Source organism: Geotrypetes seraphini, chromosome 3, assembly GCF_902459505.1.
Source record: "Geotrypetes seraphini chromosome 3, aGeoSer1.1, whole genome shotgun sequence".
NCBI classification, from domain to species: Eukaryota; Metazoa; Chordata; class Amphibia; order Gymnophiona; family Dermophiidae; genus Geotrypetes; species Geotrypetes seraphini.
Genome location: NC_047086.1, coordinates 65,847,545 through 65,863,835, shown reverse-complemented (window position 1 = coordinate 65,863,835; position 16,291 = coordinate 65,847,545). Strand labels below are relative to the sequence as shown.

The following is a 16,291-nucleotide window of genomic DNA, read 5'->3' as shown; positions in this document are numbered from 1 at the left end:
GAACTAAGGCCAGTACAGGGCAGACTTGCACGGTCTGTGTCTGTATATGGCCGTTTGGTGGAGGATGGGCTGGAAAGGGCTTCAATGGCTGGGAGGGTGTAGATGGGCTGGAGTAAGTCTTAACAGAGATTTCGGCAGTTGGAACCCAAGCACAGTACAGGGTAAAGCTTTGGATTCTTGCCCAGAAATAGCTAAGAAGAAAAAATAAAAAATTTAAATTGAATAAGGTTGGGAAGACTGGATGGACCATTCGGGTCTTTATCTGCCGTCATCTACTATGTTACTATATTGTAAGCATCTCCCGCTCTGCTAGGGAGACACATTGGGCCGCCTAAGGCTACCACCTAGCCTTAGGCGAGCTTAGCTGGGCTTGTGGGCCTCCCTAGGCTTCTGGAGGTGCCTTCAAAATAGACAGCCTGCCTAGGGAGCATTTTTTTAAGAAAACGTGCCTCCCGATTGATTGATTAGACAGCTGTAGGTTGCCTAAAGCTGCCTACAATCGGGACGAACTTTGCAGAATCAGGGCCCTAGTGTAGAATTACACTTAGATTTGCCTAAGTGTGCTTAGGTGGCACTCAGCATCCTAATATTTAGGCATCCCCAATTTATGCCAGGGTTTTCAATGCCTAAAGTTAGGCGTTGATATCAGAGCTTAACAGCATCTAATTCACAAAGAGGCACCTAACTTAAAACATGCTCATGATCTTCCCTTAACTACACTCACTTTTAGTGTAGGCACTTTGGGCACCTACTTTTTATAGAATCGAGTTTTTCAATTTAGGCACCAAACTTTCAATTAAGTCCAATTAAAACTGATTCTGAGGTGTTGAGTGCCAATATCGGCACTGATTAAAGCCTAATAATGCTCAGTTAAATTAGGTGCTGATGTCGGTACTTAACTTTAGGCGGACTTTAATGATTTAGGGCCTAAAGGCCCAATATTCAAAGGTATTTATTCACATAAGAGTATTTGATATCCGCATATATGCCTTAGTCTGCACCGGATGTGGACATTTAGGGCCCCTTTTACAAAGCCGTGGTAGATGCACTGAAACCCAATAGGAATTGAATGGGCTTCATTGCATCTGCTGCAGCAGCATCGCTACCACGGCTTTGTAAAAGAGGCTCTTAGAAGCTGCCTAGGCCCTGCCCTTTTGTATGGATACAGCAAGGGCATTTAGAAAGTGGAGATATTCAGACCACTATCTGAATAACAACCCAGATAAAGACAGGCCAAAACATTGTTGTCCTAACTTCATCTGGTGAGGAATCTATCTTTATTGCTGTGGCACTTCTAGCTCTGCACAGTTATTCAGCACTGCTGGCTCTTCGCATAACAGCATTGAAATAATGTGAATAATTTAAACATGTGCCAGAGTTTACAACTGATGGAGTTTAAGTATTGATTGATTCATTTTTTTTAACATCATGCTAATGAACCAAATGTACACTAATGAATGCACACACCTAGCAGATATTGCAAAAGAAGAAAATCTACAGGATGCTCTAAAAAGCAGTCACATTAACTCCACCTCATCTCAAACTGATCAACAGAAGTGCGACTCCTTTCTAATGCACTGCACCAAGGATTCATCTATCATCCATAGGACCAAGTACAAGCAATGCCTGGTTAAACAGTCTGTGGTTTCCAGTACCTCTTCTAATCTGTCCAAAGCATCATTCAGCTTTCTTCTCCTTTCCAATGCCAGAAGCCAGACTTGTTGCCATTTACTAATCAACAGGTTCACCCTGGGATTCTTGGTTTCAATCTGTGACTGTACTCCTGAGGGATAAAGGTTTGGTGTTGCAGAACGTTTTCCTGTTGGAATATAACCCAGACAAATCTGACAAAATGTTCTTTTACTTCTCAAAAGATTTTTCAGAGCTACCACTCCTATAAAAGTACAACAGGGAATGGATGTCTCCATTAGAATCTGCTAGGTAGAAATGACCTGGATTGACTTCTTTTGGAACGAGCATAGAACTACCTATGGTTCTAGTCTTATACTTGTCTTAACTACACTGATGCATTTCAGTAGCAAACTATGCTCTGGTAAACAATTTTTTCGCCATCATTGCCCCACTTTTAAGGAAACTACCGTATAATTTCATATTTAATGCATTATTTTCAGGAATGTACATTACAAACTAGTGCATCCACACTTCTGTATAACAGGAAGTAAATTTATGCACAGAAAACTACATCAAACAGCAATATCAAATGCACTTTTGAAATATTGCATTCACATTTTGTTTTACTTCCCCTTTGTTTGTTGGGAGACACATAGAGGAGTTAAAGAGAGGGTAATTTTATACTGCAGTCCTGTGCACTCGTTACACCAATTTTCAGAGGAAAATTATATACATGTTTTCCCTTTAAAAGCTACCTCACCAAAACTATACACACACATTTAAACCTTCTATTTGGTATGTACAAATGTTTTGAGAAAACTTAAATGCATGCTTCTGAAAAATATCCCAGAAATATGCATGCAAATCCAAACCCTAACCCAACTCTGCCATCAGCAACATCTCTCTACTTGTTATGAATAAAAAGCTTACGTTTATTAAAACTATGTATAATGCCGTTTGTACTGTATATCTGATCTTCAATAAATTGTCCTCCCACTACATAACATGCCTCAGCAGCTAACCTCAGATGACCCAAGTTGTCATTACTGAGGATAATCTAGCCAGGTTCTTCAACAAATAGTCCATAAACTCTTTTTCCAAAATATTTTTCCAATAGTATGATATAATATGATAGATAACTAAACCATTTCACAAGTGCTAAATATGCATAAAAATTATGAAATGGTTTAGTTATCTATCATATTATATCATACTAGCTGCCCTGCGCTAACGGCCCTGAAGCCCATAGAGATTTAAAGGGCTTCGGGGCTGTTGTCGCGCGGCAGCCGCTAGCGCAGCTTTGTAAAAGAGGCAGTAAGTTTATTCCTAAGTGTGCCTGTGATAGAGGTTCTTATTGTATAAGCAGACTTTTACCTTCAACTACTGTGGGCAACTTTATAGCAAGTCAATTCTGCACATAAAGCTCCATTATTCACATAAAATCCATTATGCACATAATGGAATTTAAAATTATCCGGAGGATTAGAAGGAAAGGGACATGCAATACAAGAACAAAGAATCATTCACAATATAATTATCAGTGGTATTACGGGATAGGTTTCTTTTTTGTGCAATAAATTACAAACCTAACTACCTGTTCTATGAGGTCTCTGCACACATTCCAAACCATTAAACAGGGGTCCTAGCTATGTAAAGGAGATTATGTGGATTTCAAAAGATTTGAAGGAAAATCACCTAATTTGGCTGCTGAAAAAAAGGGAGTACTTTATTTTTGTAAATGTATTTGTATTTAGCTCACACATTTTTCATTAATACCTAAAGGTAAGTTCCATTAAAATACACTAGGAATTTCTCTGCCCCCAGAAGGCTTACTAACTAACCCCTTCTTTTACAAGACTGCAGCAAATGCTCCAATGCTCATTAAATTAATCAAAACACTGTTATTCAAAAGATTTATCCAGATACCTTAACTCTCCCCCTCTTTCCTCTCCTCCCTGGTAAAATTCCCCTCTCAAAGCCTCCACTCCTTTGGTAATCTTTTCCTCCTCAAATTATCAACCAAGAATACAGTTTCCTAAAATGTAATGCTCCTAGAAATGTACAGCTATCTTAACTGTTATCTTATTTGTAATGGCCTAGAAATATCCAATCATCTTACTATCTAATTCGCAAGTGCTACGGCAATAATCCAGCTACCCTATCTCATTTGTAATCAAAAATAATTGTAACGTTCCTGGAATTATCCAGTTATGTTACCCCATGTGTAACCAAAGGGAGAAAGAAAATCCAACGTAGTCTGCAGTAAACAACAGCAAGCAAAAAACAACGAACAGACTGCAGATAATGTACAAGATGCAGGCGTTGTTTATTAGTAAATGCAGTAACATATACAACCTTATAGCCAACCATGGGACCCGACACGGTCCGTGTTTCGGATAACACGCCTTCCTCAGGGGTCCATGGTGGTTAAGGTATAAAGCAAACTGCATAAAAGATAACAAACACACGCCAATCACGATCAAATGGGGTCAAGCAAGTCTTGCACAATAGCAGATACTAATGGGGACATCCATTCCCTGTTGCCATTGTGCAAGACTTGCTTGACCCCATTTGATCGTGATTGGCGTGTGTTTGTTATCTTTTATGCAGTTTGCTTTATACCTTAACCACCATGGACCACTGAGGAAGGCGTGTTATCCGAAACACAGACTGTGTTGGGTCCCTCGGTTGGCTATAAGGTTGTATATGTTACTGCATTTATTTTTTACCCCATGTGTGACCAACAAATTGTAATGTTCCTGGAAATGTCCAGTCAGCTCTTTTGTAATCCGCCTAGAACTGCAAGGTACAGGCAGAATAGAAGTCACTAATGTAATGTAAATCCCTATGGGCATCAGAGCGATTATCACAGCAGCTACTATCACAGCTTTATAAAAGGAGCCCTAAGTTTGTACCTGAAGCAATGGAGGATGTGACTTCCCCAAGATCACAAGTGGGATTTGAACTAGACCCCAGTGACTTAACCAATACTTCTCTACATCACATCTCAGCAAAATCTAAATATCAAAAATCATTAGATCGATATATTTGGGGAACCAACCTTCCTAGGAATAAAAACATCCACTTGCTTTACTGTGGAAGCCAGTAAGAAACTGTGCAATCCCAATAGACAATTATAAAAAAAATGATCTAATCTAATCTAGTCTTCGATTTATATACCTGGTCATCTCCCAACGGAGCTCGACTCGGTTAACAAGTAATTAAAGACCAGAGTACATAAGAAGAAGAACATGGGAAGGAATAAATGTTGCAGTGCTATCAATTTGTTGGTTCTATAGGTAAACCATTTAGGTATTGTGTAAACAGAAAAAAGTTTTTAGGACTTTATGAAATTGTTGTAGCTGACCTATCAATCTAACAGAGTCAGGAAGTCCGTTCCGAGTTTCTACCAGCTTGAAAGCAAAGGACTGGCTAAGCTTCCCGGTAGATTTGATTCCCCTAAAGGAGGGGAACAATAGCTTATATCTGTGTATTCCTCAAGTAGCAAGATCTGAAGATATTCCAATATAAGGGGACCAAAGGGTCAAAGAAGCTTAAAAATAACACATGCACATTTAAATTGGATCCTAAAACGAACTGGGAGCCAGTGAAGCTTTCTCAACATACTTTCTTTTTCTGAAAATAAGTTTAGCTGCCGTGTTTTTTATTATCTGAAGTCATTTTAGACTGCCCTGCTTGATGCCCAGATAAACAGAATTACAATAGTCCAGCTGGGCAAGCACAGTGGACTGTACCAACACTGAAAAATGTTCTTGATGGAATAATAATCTAATTTTTCTCAACATATGTAGACTAAAAAAACACTTTTTTGCCAAAGAGTTTATCTGTTCATGAAATGTAAGTGATGAGTCCAGGATATACCCAGAACTCTAGAAGAAAAATCTATATGTAGCGAGATACCTGTTTTCAGTGTAACAGAGGCAGGGAGTTTTTCCAATCTTGGCCCAACCCAAAGCAGTTTAGTTTTAGCAGCATTCAATTCCATTGAATGGACAACACCCATATTTGAAGTTTAGAAATGCAACAATCTATACTTGAAACTAAATAGCTGAAATCGGAGTCAACTTCCAATAAAATAAGAATATCATCTGCGTAAGTGAATATAGTCTCTGCAGATGTGAGACAAAGTTTTTCAGTGAGATCATATAGATGTTAAACAGGATCGGCGACAAAGGGGAATCCTCTGGCACCCCACAGCTAGGTTTCCATGAAAAGGATGTCTCACCCTCCAAATAGGATTGCAATGATAGGAATTTACTAAACCAATTCAAAACTACTTGATTTAAGCCTATATCTGATAGCATAAGGATCAAGATATCATGATGGACAACATCGAACGCGGCCGACAAATCAAATTGCAACAATACTGCACATTTGTTTTGCGACTGTAAGTTTTGAATCTTTGAAATAAATGACAATCCAACATATCCTCCTATACTTCACAACCAATATTCTTCCCCGTTCATACATACTCCATATCTCCTCCCCCAAGATGAAATGCAGGGGTAGTACATCCTCTGCCAATACTGTATGGAAGCTGGACCAACTCCTGTCCCATCATGGAAAGACATCAGATATATGACATAATGGTTACTGTGGATGGGTAGACTAGATAGGCCATTTGGCCTTTATCTGCCATCATGTTTCTATAACTTTCCCCATTCATCCTGCCCTACACATCCTACACATGGACGGAGACATTTTCATTCAGTGACATGTCTTCAGAGGTGCCCGTCCCCTGTTAATGCTACTGAGAAAGAATGGAGAACTCAGGCCCTGCTGATTAGATATTTGGCCTATTGTGTGATGTCATTTACTTGTGTCTTAGTGTATATAGTAATGAAAAGGGACTGCAGATAAAATGAGACAGAAAACCTAGAATGGGAATCCTCTGGGTCTAATAGAGGGTAAATAAGGTTCCCAAGCAACAGCAGGCACAGGACTGTAAAAGAGAAGATCTACCTGAGAATCTTGACAATAAGACTTTATGTAATAGCAAAACAAATTGCAGGGAGAAATAAGACCCTGCAGATCACTGAGAAGACTCATCTAAAGCTGTTGATGAGGGAAAATTAGTCTCATCAGGCTGTCTGCCCCTAGGCAAAATGCATGCTGAATCAATAATTTTCTCAGCAGGTTCCCTCAATAAAATGCCTGCTCTTCCTATGGAACCCTCTACAATACTGCAGCTCTGAGTAGAATGAATCAAGCCATATTCAACTTGGCCAGAAACAAACCTTCTCTTCTTAGCTGGGCTTCCTCCTGTTCCTGCCTCAGATGGGAAGCACTGCTACACACTGCAGAGTCCCCATTTGTGAATGTCTTTCCCTGAATCTTGAGCAGTGCTTGATGTGCTCTGAGGGAGCTTCCAACCCTCTGGAGTTGATTGCTTGTTCAGGTGCACACCAGCCGTAATGAAATCTAGCTCAGTGCTTTGGCCTACTCTTGACTCAATAACTTGTGACTCCAGGCAGAAACACGCCCACTCACAAATGGCAGACACCATTCCTCCTGACTCTCTAAAACCAGGCTCAACTGAAATCTGGCCCTCTAACGTATCATAGAAAACTGGACCTCAACCCACTACTTCAATATAATAAGAACAAAACCAAATTCCTTTGGCTAGGACCCTCAATTGACCCATGCTACACTCCAAGGATTACAGTAGATAACACAGACTTTCCATTAGAACTACAATCCTGAATCTTAGGAATAGAAATTGATAACTACCTATCCATGAAGAGCCATGTACAATCAATAATAAAACAACCTTTCCTTGTGATGAGAAAGCTAAGATCCATCAGAAAATACTTTGAAACAGAGGCTTTCCAAATTTTAGTGCAATTCCTAATAATCCTATCTCGACTAGACTACTGTAAAGTAATACCAGTTCTTTGCTCTAAAACACTGCTATCATGTCTACAACTAGTTAAAAATGCAGCAGTAAGACTCATATATGGACTATGGAAACCAGAACACCTACAGCCCTACTATATGAAAGTACATTGGCTGCCCATAACCACAAGGATCAAGTTTAAATAAGACATCATTGCCTTTAAGATCCTGACAAAGAATACCCCTGACTACCTAACAATTCCCAGCATGCAACAATATAAAGTCTACCAGGCAAATTAGCTTATCCATCCAATATCATAAGAACATAAGAATTGCCGCTGCTGGGTCAGACTAGTGGTCCATCATGCCCAGCAGTCCGTTCATGCGGCAGCCCTCTGGTTAAAGACCAGCGCCCTAACTGAGACTAGCCCTACCAGCGTACATTCTTGTTCAGCAGGAACTTGTCTAACTTTGTCTTGAATCCCTGGAGGGTGTTTTCCCCTATGATAAGACTCCGGAAGAGCGTTCCAGTTTTCCACCACTCTCTGGGTGAAGAAGAACTTCTTTACATTTGTACAGAATCTATCCCCTTTCAACTTTAAAGAGTGCCCTCTCGTTCTTCCTACCTTGGAGAGGGTGAACAACCTGTCCTTATCTACTAAGTCTTTCCCCTTCAGTACCCTGAATGTTTTGATCATGTCCCCTCTCAATCTCCTCTGTTCGAGAGAGAAGAGGCCCAGTTTCTCTAATCTTTCGCTGTACAGCAGCTCCTCCAACCCCTTAAATGCTGAAACCAACTACCACTTACACTACGATCTTGTGATCACTGTCTCAGGTTCAAAAAAATTTTTAAAGCATTTCTGTACCAAGACAGGGAGCCAACCTGGAAAAAACTGAAATGGTAATTGTAAAAGTCCATTTCTAAACTGTCTAATGCAACTCCTGGGACATAACGATGAGCCAACAATGACCTACTTGAACTTGTAACTATGACCTAACTTTAGCAATAACTGTACTGATCTACCTATACTAGCAACTCTATTGAATGCCCATGTCAAACTGTCCACTGTAACTTCCTGGGTAACTGACCCAACCTCTTGTAATTTAATCTGACCTTGAACTGAATAGGTAAAGATAAGAACATAAGCAGTGCCTCTGCCGGGTCAGACCACAGGTCCATCCTGCCCAGCAGTCCGCTCCCGCGGTGGCCAAAAACAGGTCAAGGCCTGTCTGAATCATCAGAAGGGGCTACCCTGCCACCTTGGTTTCCCATTTAAGTTCTGCCCTCCTATCGAAGTCCTAGCCCTCCGGTCTTGCACATGCACGACCAGGTTGGTTTACTCAGTACCCCACGATCCCTCTATCCCTCAGGAATCCATCCAATCCCTGCTTGAATCCCTGTACCGTACTCTGCCTGATCACTTCCTCCGGTAGCGCATTCCAAGTGTCCACGACCCTTTGGGTGAAAAAAAACTTCCTTGCATTTGTTTTGAACCTATCTCCCTTCAGTTTCTCAGAATGCCCCCTCGTATTTGCTGTCCCCTTCAGTCTGAAGAATCTGTCCCTATCCACCCTCTCTATGCCCCTCATGATCTTGAAGGTCTCTATCATATCTCCCCTGAGTCTCCTTTTCTCCAGAGAGAAGAGCCCCAGCCTATCCAGCCTCTCGGCATATGAGCAGTGTTCCAGCCCTTTTACCATTTTCGTTGCTCTCCTTTGGACTTTCTCAAGTACCGCCATGTCCTTCTTGAGGTGCGGCGACCAATACTGAACGCAGTATTCCAGATGCGGACGCACCATCGCTCGATACAATGGCATGATGACTTCCCGTGTTCTGGTTGTTATGCCCTTCTTTATGATGCCCAGCATCCTGTTGGCTTTTTTCGAGGCTGCTGCGCACTGTGCAGATGGCTTCAGTGATGCATCCACCAGCACACCCAAGTCTCTCTCGAGTCTGCTGTCTCCCAACAATTCCCCCCCCAATTTGTAGTTGAACAACGGGTTCTTTTTCCCTATATGCATGACCTTGCATTTGTCCACATTGAAGCGCATTTGCCATTTGTTTGCCCAGTCTTCCAGCTTGTCCAGGTCCCTTTGTAGGTCCTCACACTCCTCCCTGGTCCTAACTCTGCCGCACAGTTTGGTATCGTCTGCGAATTTTATAACCTCACACTTTGCCTCCTTTTCCAGGTCATTGATGAATATGTTAAAGAGTAAAGGCCCCAGCACCGATCCCTGTGGCACACCGCTCGTGACTCCCCGCCAGTCAGAATATTGGCCCTTTACTCCAACCCTCTGCAGTCTACCCGACAGCCAGTGCTTGATCCATCTGTGCACATCCCCTCCCACCCCGTGGCTCCACAGTTTCTTAAGTAGCCTTTCATGTGGCACCTTGTCGAAAGCCTTTTGGAAGTCGAGGTAGATGGAATAGAAAACCTGATTAACATAACTTAACATAATGTGTTCAAGAGTTCCGTAGTGTGCACAATAACTTTTTAGAGCAGAGCCCGTAAGTTTTTAGTTTTTGTCTTCATTTGCTGGTTGGAGGGCATAATCCACAGGTTCTAGACTGGTCTGGTATGGACACCAAGGAAGTGGGTGTTTTACTAGCTTTTTGTGTAACGTGTCTAATCATTTCCATTCAGGTTCAGTGCAGAGAGTATGTATGTGAGTGTGTTTGAGAGTGGGAGTGAGTGTTTTTTTGTGTGTGTTATGCTACTTACTTCCAGTTCTTCCTTTGTCCAAAACAGGAATATGAGACTGTACAGGAGGCAGCTCAGCTGCCTTCCTCTTGTAGGTTTTAGTGACTTTATCCACATCAGGCTGCTTTCTTGTCATTTCTTCCATGAATGTCTGTAAGAAACAATGACCATTTTGATTACATCAGACCTTTCCATTCCATTTTGGATTTAAACGACATCTTGTTCAAATAGCCTCAAAGCAGATTACATCTACAACAAATCACACAACTGAAACACACATATACAGTACATACAGTTCAAATGTAAATCAATAAAAAGTATTCAAGTTAAAAAAATATAAATTTCTCTCCTCTCTGTTAACAATGGGAACAGCAAAATGAAATCCATCTCCCCCTCCCCCCAAGAAATACAACATTCTCACTAACTCTCCTGGTTGCTCCTACAGGAAACCTCCAAAAGGGAAAAACACTTCAGCTTGCTTATTTGGGAGTTATTCTGTGACTGCAACCTTGTCTCCTCATAAGTACATATGAATTGCCATATTGAGACAGATTGAAGTTCCATCAAGCCCAATATCCTATTTCCAACAGTGGTCAATCCAGGTCACAAATACCTGGCAAGATCCCAAGGAGAAAACCAGATTTTATGCTGCTTATCCTAGGAATAAGCAGTGGATTTCCCCAAGCCATCTTAATAATGGCTTATGGATTTCTCTTTTAGGAAAGTATCCAACCCTTTTATAAACCCTGCTAAATTAACCACTTTCACCACATTCTCTGGCAACGAATTCCAGAGTTTAATTACAAATTAAGAGAATAAATTTTTTTGCCGGTTTGTTTTAAATCTACTACTTAGTAGCTTCACCGCATGCCCCCTAGTCCTAGTATTTTTGGAAAGAGTAAACAAGTGATTCACATTTACCCACTTCATTCCATTCGGTATTTTATAGACCAGTCTCCAGCAAACTTTCTTGAGCCATGGAACACTAAAGGTAGTGGTCGTGGCTTGAGGCACCTGGATGTGCACAGATATTGCCGTGATGACATCACTTGCATGCGTGACATCATCATGTCGATATCCGCGTGTGTGAAGTGGGGGGTGCCAGAAGGGAGAAGGATAGGTGCTGTAGGCAGTCAGCTGGCGCCGGCGCCTAACCTCCTTCCCAGTGTACCGCGGCACACCTGAAATCTCATTTTGAGATACACTGTTATAGACTATCGCTTTTCCAGGCTAAACTTTTTAACTTTTTAATAATTAGACAGTTAGTCTTCCCTTAATTTGTTTTAACTGTACATCGCTTAGAATTTCTTATATAGGCGATTAATCAAATAAACGTGAACTTGAACTTGAACTCATCAAGCAGGCAGAAAAAGCCTGAAAGATGGCATCATAGCCGCAGAATCTAACTGGTCAGAATCAGCAAGGTTGCAAGGTTGAAGGCGGCAGCAGCAGCAGCGTGGGCCCCAAACATCAGGCAGCTACGTAACCTTCCTACTCCCATTTCTGCAAGTGAAGCTTGGCTCCTCAGTTGACTGCTAGAAAAATAACCTGGAAGATGACACCATAGAGGGTGTGTTTGTTAATTGGCCAACCTCCTTCTACTGGAGAATAAACAAAGATAAACAGAGGGACAGTAGGCAACAAGTAGGGAGCTGATCATTCTTCTCCTGCTGTCAGTGAAGGATTGGCAAGAAAGGCCCAAATTCCTACATCTACAGTCCAATTCCCAAAGGTCTGTGGTGGCAAAACCATATCCGCTGAAAACTGATTAGGGCAGAACTCCTAAATTTTGGTTTCTAAATAGTGGGCAGCTATAGGAGCAGAATTTGTGTGGAAAAAAATATAGGAGCTCTTTTCACTAAATTGTGGCAGAGTTTTATACTTACTGTATGGTACGCAGTATGCAAACTGTTGGGGGCATTCCCAGCATCTTCCCATTCAGTTACCACAAAGAAAAACTCGACCATATGCACTTACCACTTCCTATATGACCTATCTGTACTAGTAACAGCATGCAACAAGTAAATGTATGCTAACTGCAATGTGCATTCCATGCACATTCCCCATAACCTAACCATTTCCTGTATTTAGCACATGAATTAATGAACATTACCATGCCAGTGTGGTAAAAGTTATTGTAGCTATGCATTAATAGTTACTGTATGCTGAAAATCCAGGTGTGGCCCCAGTCAGTGGTGCTTACCCAGGTAGTAGCCTCTACTATCTCCATAAGTACCACTATCAGGTGAGTATTTAAAAAAAAAAAAAAAAAAATTATATTTACCAAAATTGTCCAAAGGTTATTAATGAAAATACTTTTCTGAGAAGCAGAAATTTCTGAAGTACAAGATAGATCCCAGTTCAGAAACATTACCTGGTGTTCTGCGATTAGTGTTTTAACCTGTTCAATTTCTTGTGGAATGGTTTCTTTGTCTTTTTCATTGAGCGTTGTCTCTGCCCACTGTAGCCAGGTCAATAAAGTCTCCACTAGCTCTTGCCTGGCAAGTATTTCAGCCAGGGCTGCAGCCAGTCTCTGCTGATGCTGTTTCGCCCAAGTCAGTACCTGTTATTCAGAAAAACAAACACAGCTCAGGGTAGTCATTCTGCTTCCCAAACCTTCACGTTTCTAGCTTAAATAGCCTACCAAATATTGACACACAATTGGGGGCTATAAAAATACGCCCTTAATTTTGCTAAAATAGTGGACAGATGTGGCACAAATATACTGTTTGCAGATATTTCCCAGGTCATGATCTGAAGATACCTCGGATGCCTCACAAACCACTGCATCAAAAAGAACCCGAAAAATAGGGAGCTGACAAAAACTATAAGAAAAAGAATCTCCCAAGCCCCAAGAAGGAAACAGTGTTCAGGGAGAGAGACTGCCCACAAAGACAATTAGAGTAGAACAACTACTCGCTTAAGATAATCCAATAAATGAAGGATAATTTATGAAGAGAGCCCTCAGTCACACAACCAACCTCCGACTTCCGGAGGAAACGGCTGCCACTGATTTGCACCTAGAAGATGTCAACTGTGAAACATCCTAGGGCTCTCTGTGAATTTAGTGCTGAATAACACAAAAGTGCTGTGGTGCAAACAAATCAAAAACGTGCACTGCAAGCAGTCTCTCCCCCTGAACCAGGGGGGCAAAAGATACAAGTGTCCAAATTCAATCTATTGAAGCCAAAAGAAGATATTTAGCTTCTCTGGTAAGCAGTCAGCAAGTCACCAAACGTCCGACGTTTGGTGACTTGCTGACTGCTTACCAGAGAAGCTAAGTATCTTCTTTTGGCTTCAATAGATTGAATTTGGACACTTGCATCTTTTGCCCCCCTGGTTCAGGGGGAGAGACTGCTTGCAGTGCACGTTTTTGATTTGTTTGCACCACAGCACTTTTGTGTTATTCAGCACTAAATTCACAGAGAGCCCTAGGATGTTTCACAGTTGACATCTTCTAGGTGCAAATCAGTGGCAGCCGTTTCCTCCGGAGGTCGGAGGTTGGTTGTGTGACTGAGGGCTCTCTTCATAAATTATCCTTCATTTATTGGATTATCTTAAGCGAGTAGTTGTTCTACTCTAATTGTCTTTGTGGGCAGTCTCTCTCCCTGAACACTGTTTCCTTCTTGGGGCTTGGGAGATTCTTTTTCTCACAAACCACTGCAACATTTTTTGTAGCTGTGCAGATTTAGAAACCCCCCCACATATTTTCAATGTACATAATCACTTGCTTTCTTTGTTTTCTCATTGTTGCTTGTATAATCGCACTCTTTGTAGACAGTCCCTAATCCTAGCCCATCCAGCTAGATTGAATATTTCTGAAACATTCAGGTTCACATCTGCCAGCCTGATACTTCAAAGATCTCTCTACAGCTCTGTAATTTACCCCACATGTAAAAAACAGGTTTACTGGCAGCAAAACTCAGCATGACCACAGGAGAAGGTGGCTGTAGCTCATGATGCAGTAATGCTCACCTCCTCAAATCTGGCTCTGATGATGGTTATCCAGTGTTTGATAGTAGTGATGGAGTCTAGATGGCAAATCGTCAGCAGGGCTTCCCCCATACCTGCCCCTTTATTTACTCCAGCCCTCCTTTCTTCCAGTTTCTTCATGAACTCCTAAAGCAAGAACACTGATTTCAATTAAGAGGTTGGAGGCAGATAAAAGAACCTACAGAAAGAGCCACTAGGACAAACTGCTTGCACTGTATCTGGCAAGCAGACGTTATCATTCATAACCTGAATTAGAGATGCGAACCCCCACCCCCCACAAAAAACAAACACAAAACACTCAGTCATAAAAATCATTTTGGTAATTATTTAAGCAACATATAATACTGATAGTGGCCACAGTGTTCAAACTACATGCACAGTACTCAGAGCCCTATTGGAAAAGCAGTACAATAAATTGCCAGATCTTATTTATTTATGGATTTATGTAGTACCTTTTTGAAAAAATTTACTCAAGGCCTTACGTGTCTCCCTAGTAGAGCAGGAGATGCTTACAATCGTGGCAAGGGATCTCTCTGTCGCGCTAGGTATAGCGGCAGCCAGACCTCCCACCCGACAATTGCCGGCAGGAAGGTGCCCAACTCCTCCTGCCAGAAGGCCGACCAACCCCCCCCCCAATCGCCGGCAGGAGGGTGCCCAACCCCTCCTGCTGGAGGATGCCCCTCTCCAGACTCCCCCCCCCCCTGCGCTAACACCCCTCCTCTGGACCTCCACCCCACTAACCTTTAATCGTTGGATGGAAGGATGGGTTTTCCAACTGTCCGGCTGGCAGGCTCACCTTGTCAAAATGAGGCAGGCCCACTTATCGGGGATGGGCTGGAAAGGGTTGGGCCTGCCTAATTTCAACGATTAAAGGTTAGTGGGGGGGAGGTCTGGAGGGGGGGGCGTCCTCCGGCATGAGGGGTTGGGCACCCTCCTGCCAGCAATCGAGGGGGAGGGGAGTCCTTCGGCACGAGGGGTTGGGCATCCTCCTGCCAGCAATTGAGGGGGAGGGGAGTCCTCCGGCAGGAGGGGTTGGGCACCCTCCTGCCGGTGATCTGGGGGGGCGTCAGCCTTCCAAGCAGGAGGGATTGGGCACCCTCATGCCAGCGATCATCCAGGGGGGGGGGGACAGGCAGCCGCTATACCTATCGCGGCAGGGAGATCCCTTGCCGCGATAAGTGTAGTGGTCGCAACTAGACTAACCCAGTTCTGTAACCGGAATCTGTAACATGGATATATGTTACAGAATTGGGTTTATTATAGGCCTGATTCTGTATAGGACGCCCTTCCTGGGCATCCTATATAGAATCCAAGCCTAAGGGTATAAGGACAGACTTAAAAATTTAAATATGTATACTTTGGAGGAAAGGTGGCAGAGAATATGACAGGGATGTTTAAATACCTACGTGGCATAAATGCACATGAGGAGAGTCTTTTTCAATTGAAAGGGAGTTCTGGAAAGAGGGGGCATAGAATGAAGGTGAAAAGAGGGTAGATTCAGAAGAAACCTCAGAAAATGCTTTTTCACAGAAAGGGTAATGAATGTATGAAACAGCCTCCTGGTGTGGTGGAGGTGCTGGAGACGAAAAATGTATCTGAATTCAAGAATGCTTGAGGAAAGAACATTGGATCTCAAAGGGAGAGGAAGGGATAGTAGATGGCATGGATAGGCAGACTTGATAGGCCATATGGTCTTTATTTGCCTATATTTTTCTCTGTTTCAAACATATGCAAGAGTTGATTTCTAGTTTGTCTCTGCTAGCATACTTCATGCTCTTGTATTGTTGATTCAATACTAATTTCATGCATACCTGTCAATGAACATAGGGGGTCAATGCTTGTAGAAACTCTAGTTAGTATGATCTATGAATGGCTGTCCAATCCAGAATATTAAGCTCAAGTGGTTCCAGCATGGGAAGAATATTTAAGCTTTAATCAAAATCCTAACACTGACAAATTTTACTTGGCGAAGGGTGGGGGCAGCCACAGCTGTAATCAGGGGACAGATAAGCCCTATTTTGATATCTTTTAAAAATAAAGAAAGGAGAAAATCTTGGCTCTTAAAGCACAACTTTCACACTGAGAACATTCCGTAAACAAACTGATAA

The 16,291-nt window shown here is 42.1% G+C and overlaps 1 protein-coding gene across 11 annotated transcripts in view; it reads right to left on the bottom strand.

The window, feature by feature from the left end:
• The window catches only part of DST (dystonin), an 883,569-nt gene that overhangs the window by 40,561 nt on the left and 826,717 nt on the right, over positions 1-16,291 (bottom strand). For all 11 annotated transcript variants that reach the window (XM_033936420.1, XM_033936427.1, XM_033936422.1 and 8 more), the window contains 4 exons: positions 14,166-14,309; positions 12,565-12,753; positions 10,212-10,341; positions 1,656-1,819 (listed from right to left, as the gene is read on the bottom strand). In XM_033936420.1, coding sequence (XP_033792311.1) covers positions 1,656-1,819; positions 10,212-10,341; positions 12,565-12,753; positions 14,166-14,309 — 627 coding nt within the window. The remainder of the gene's footprint in view (positions 1-1,655; positions 1,820-10,211; positions 10,342-12,564; positions 12,754-14,165; positions 14,310-16,291) is intronic.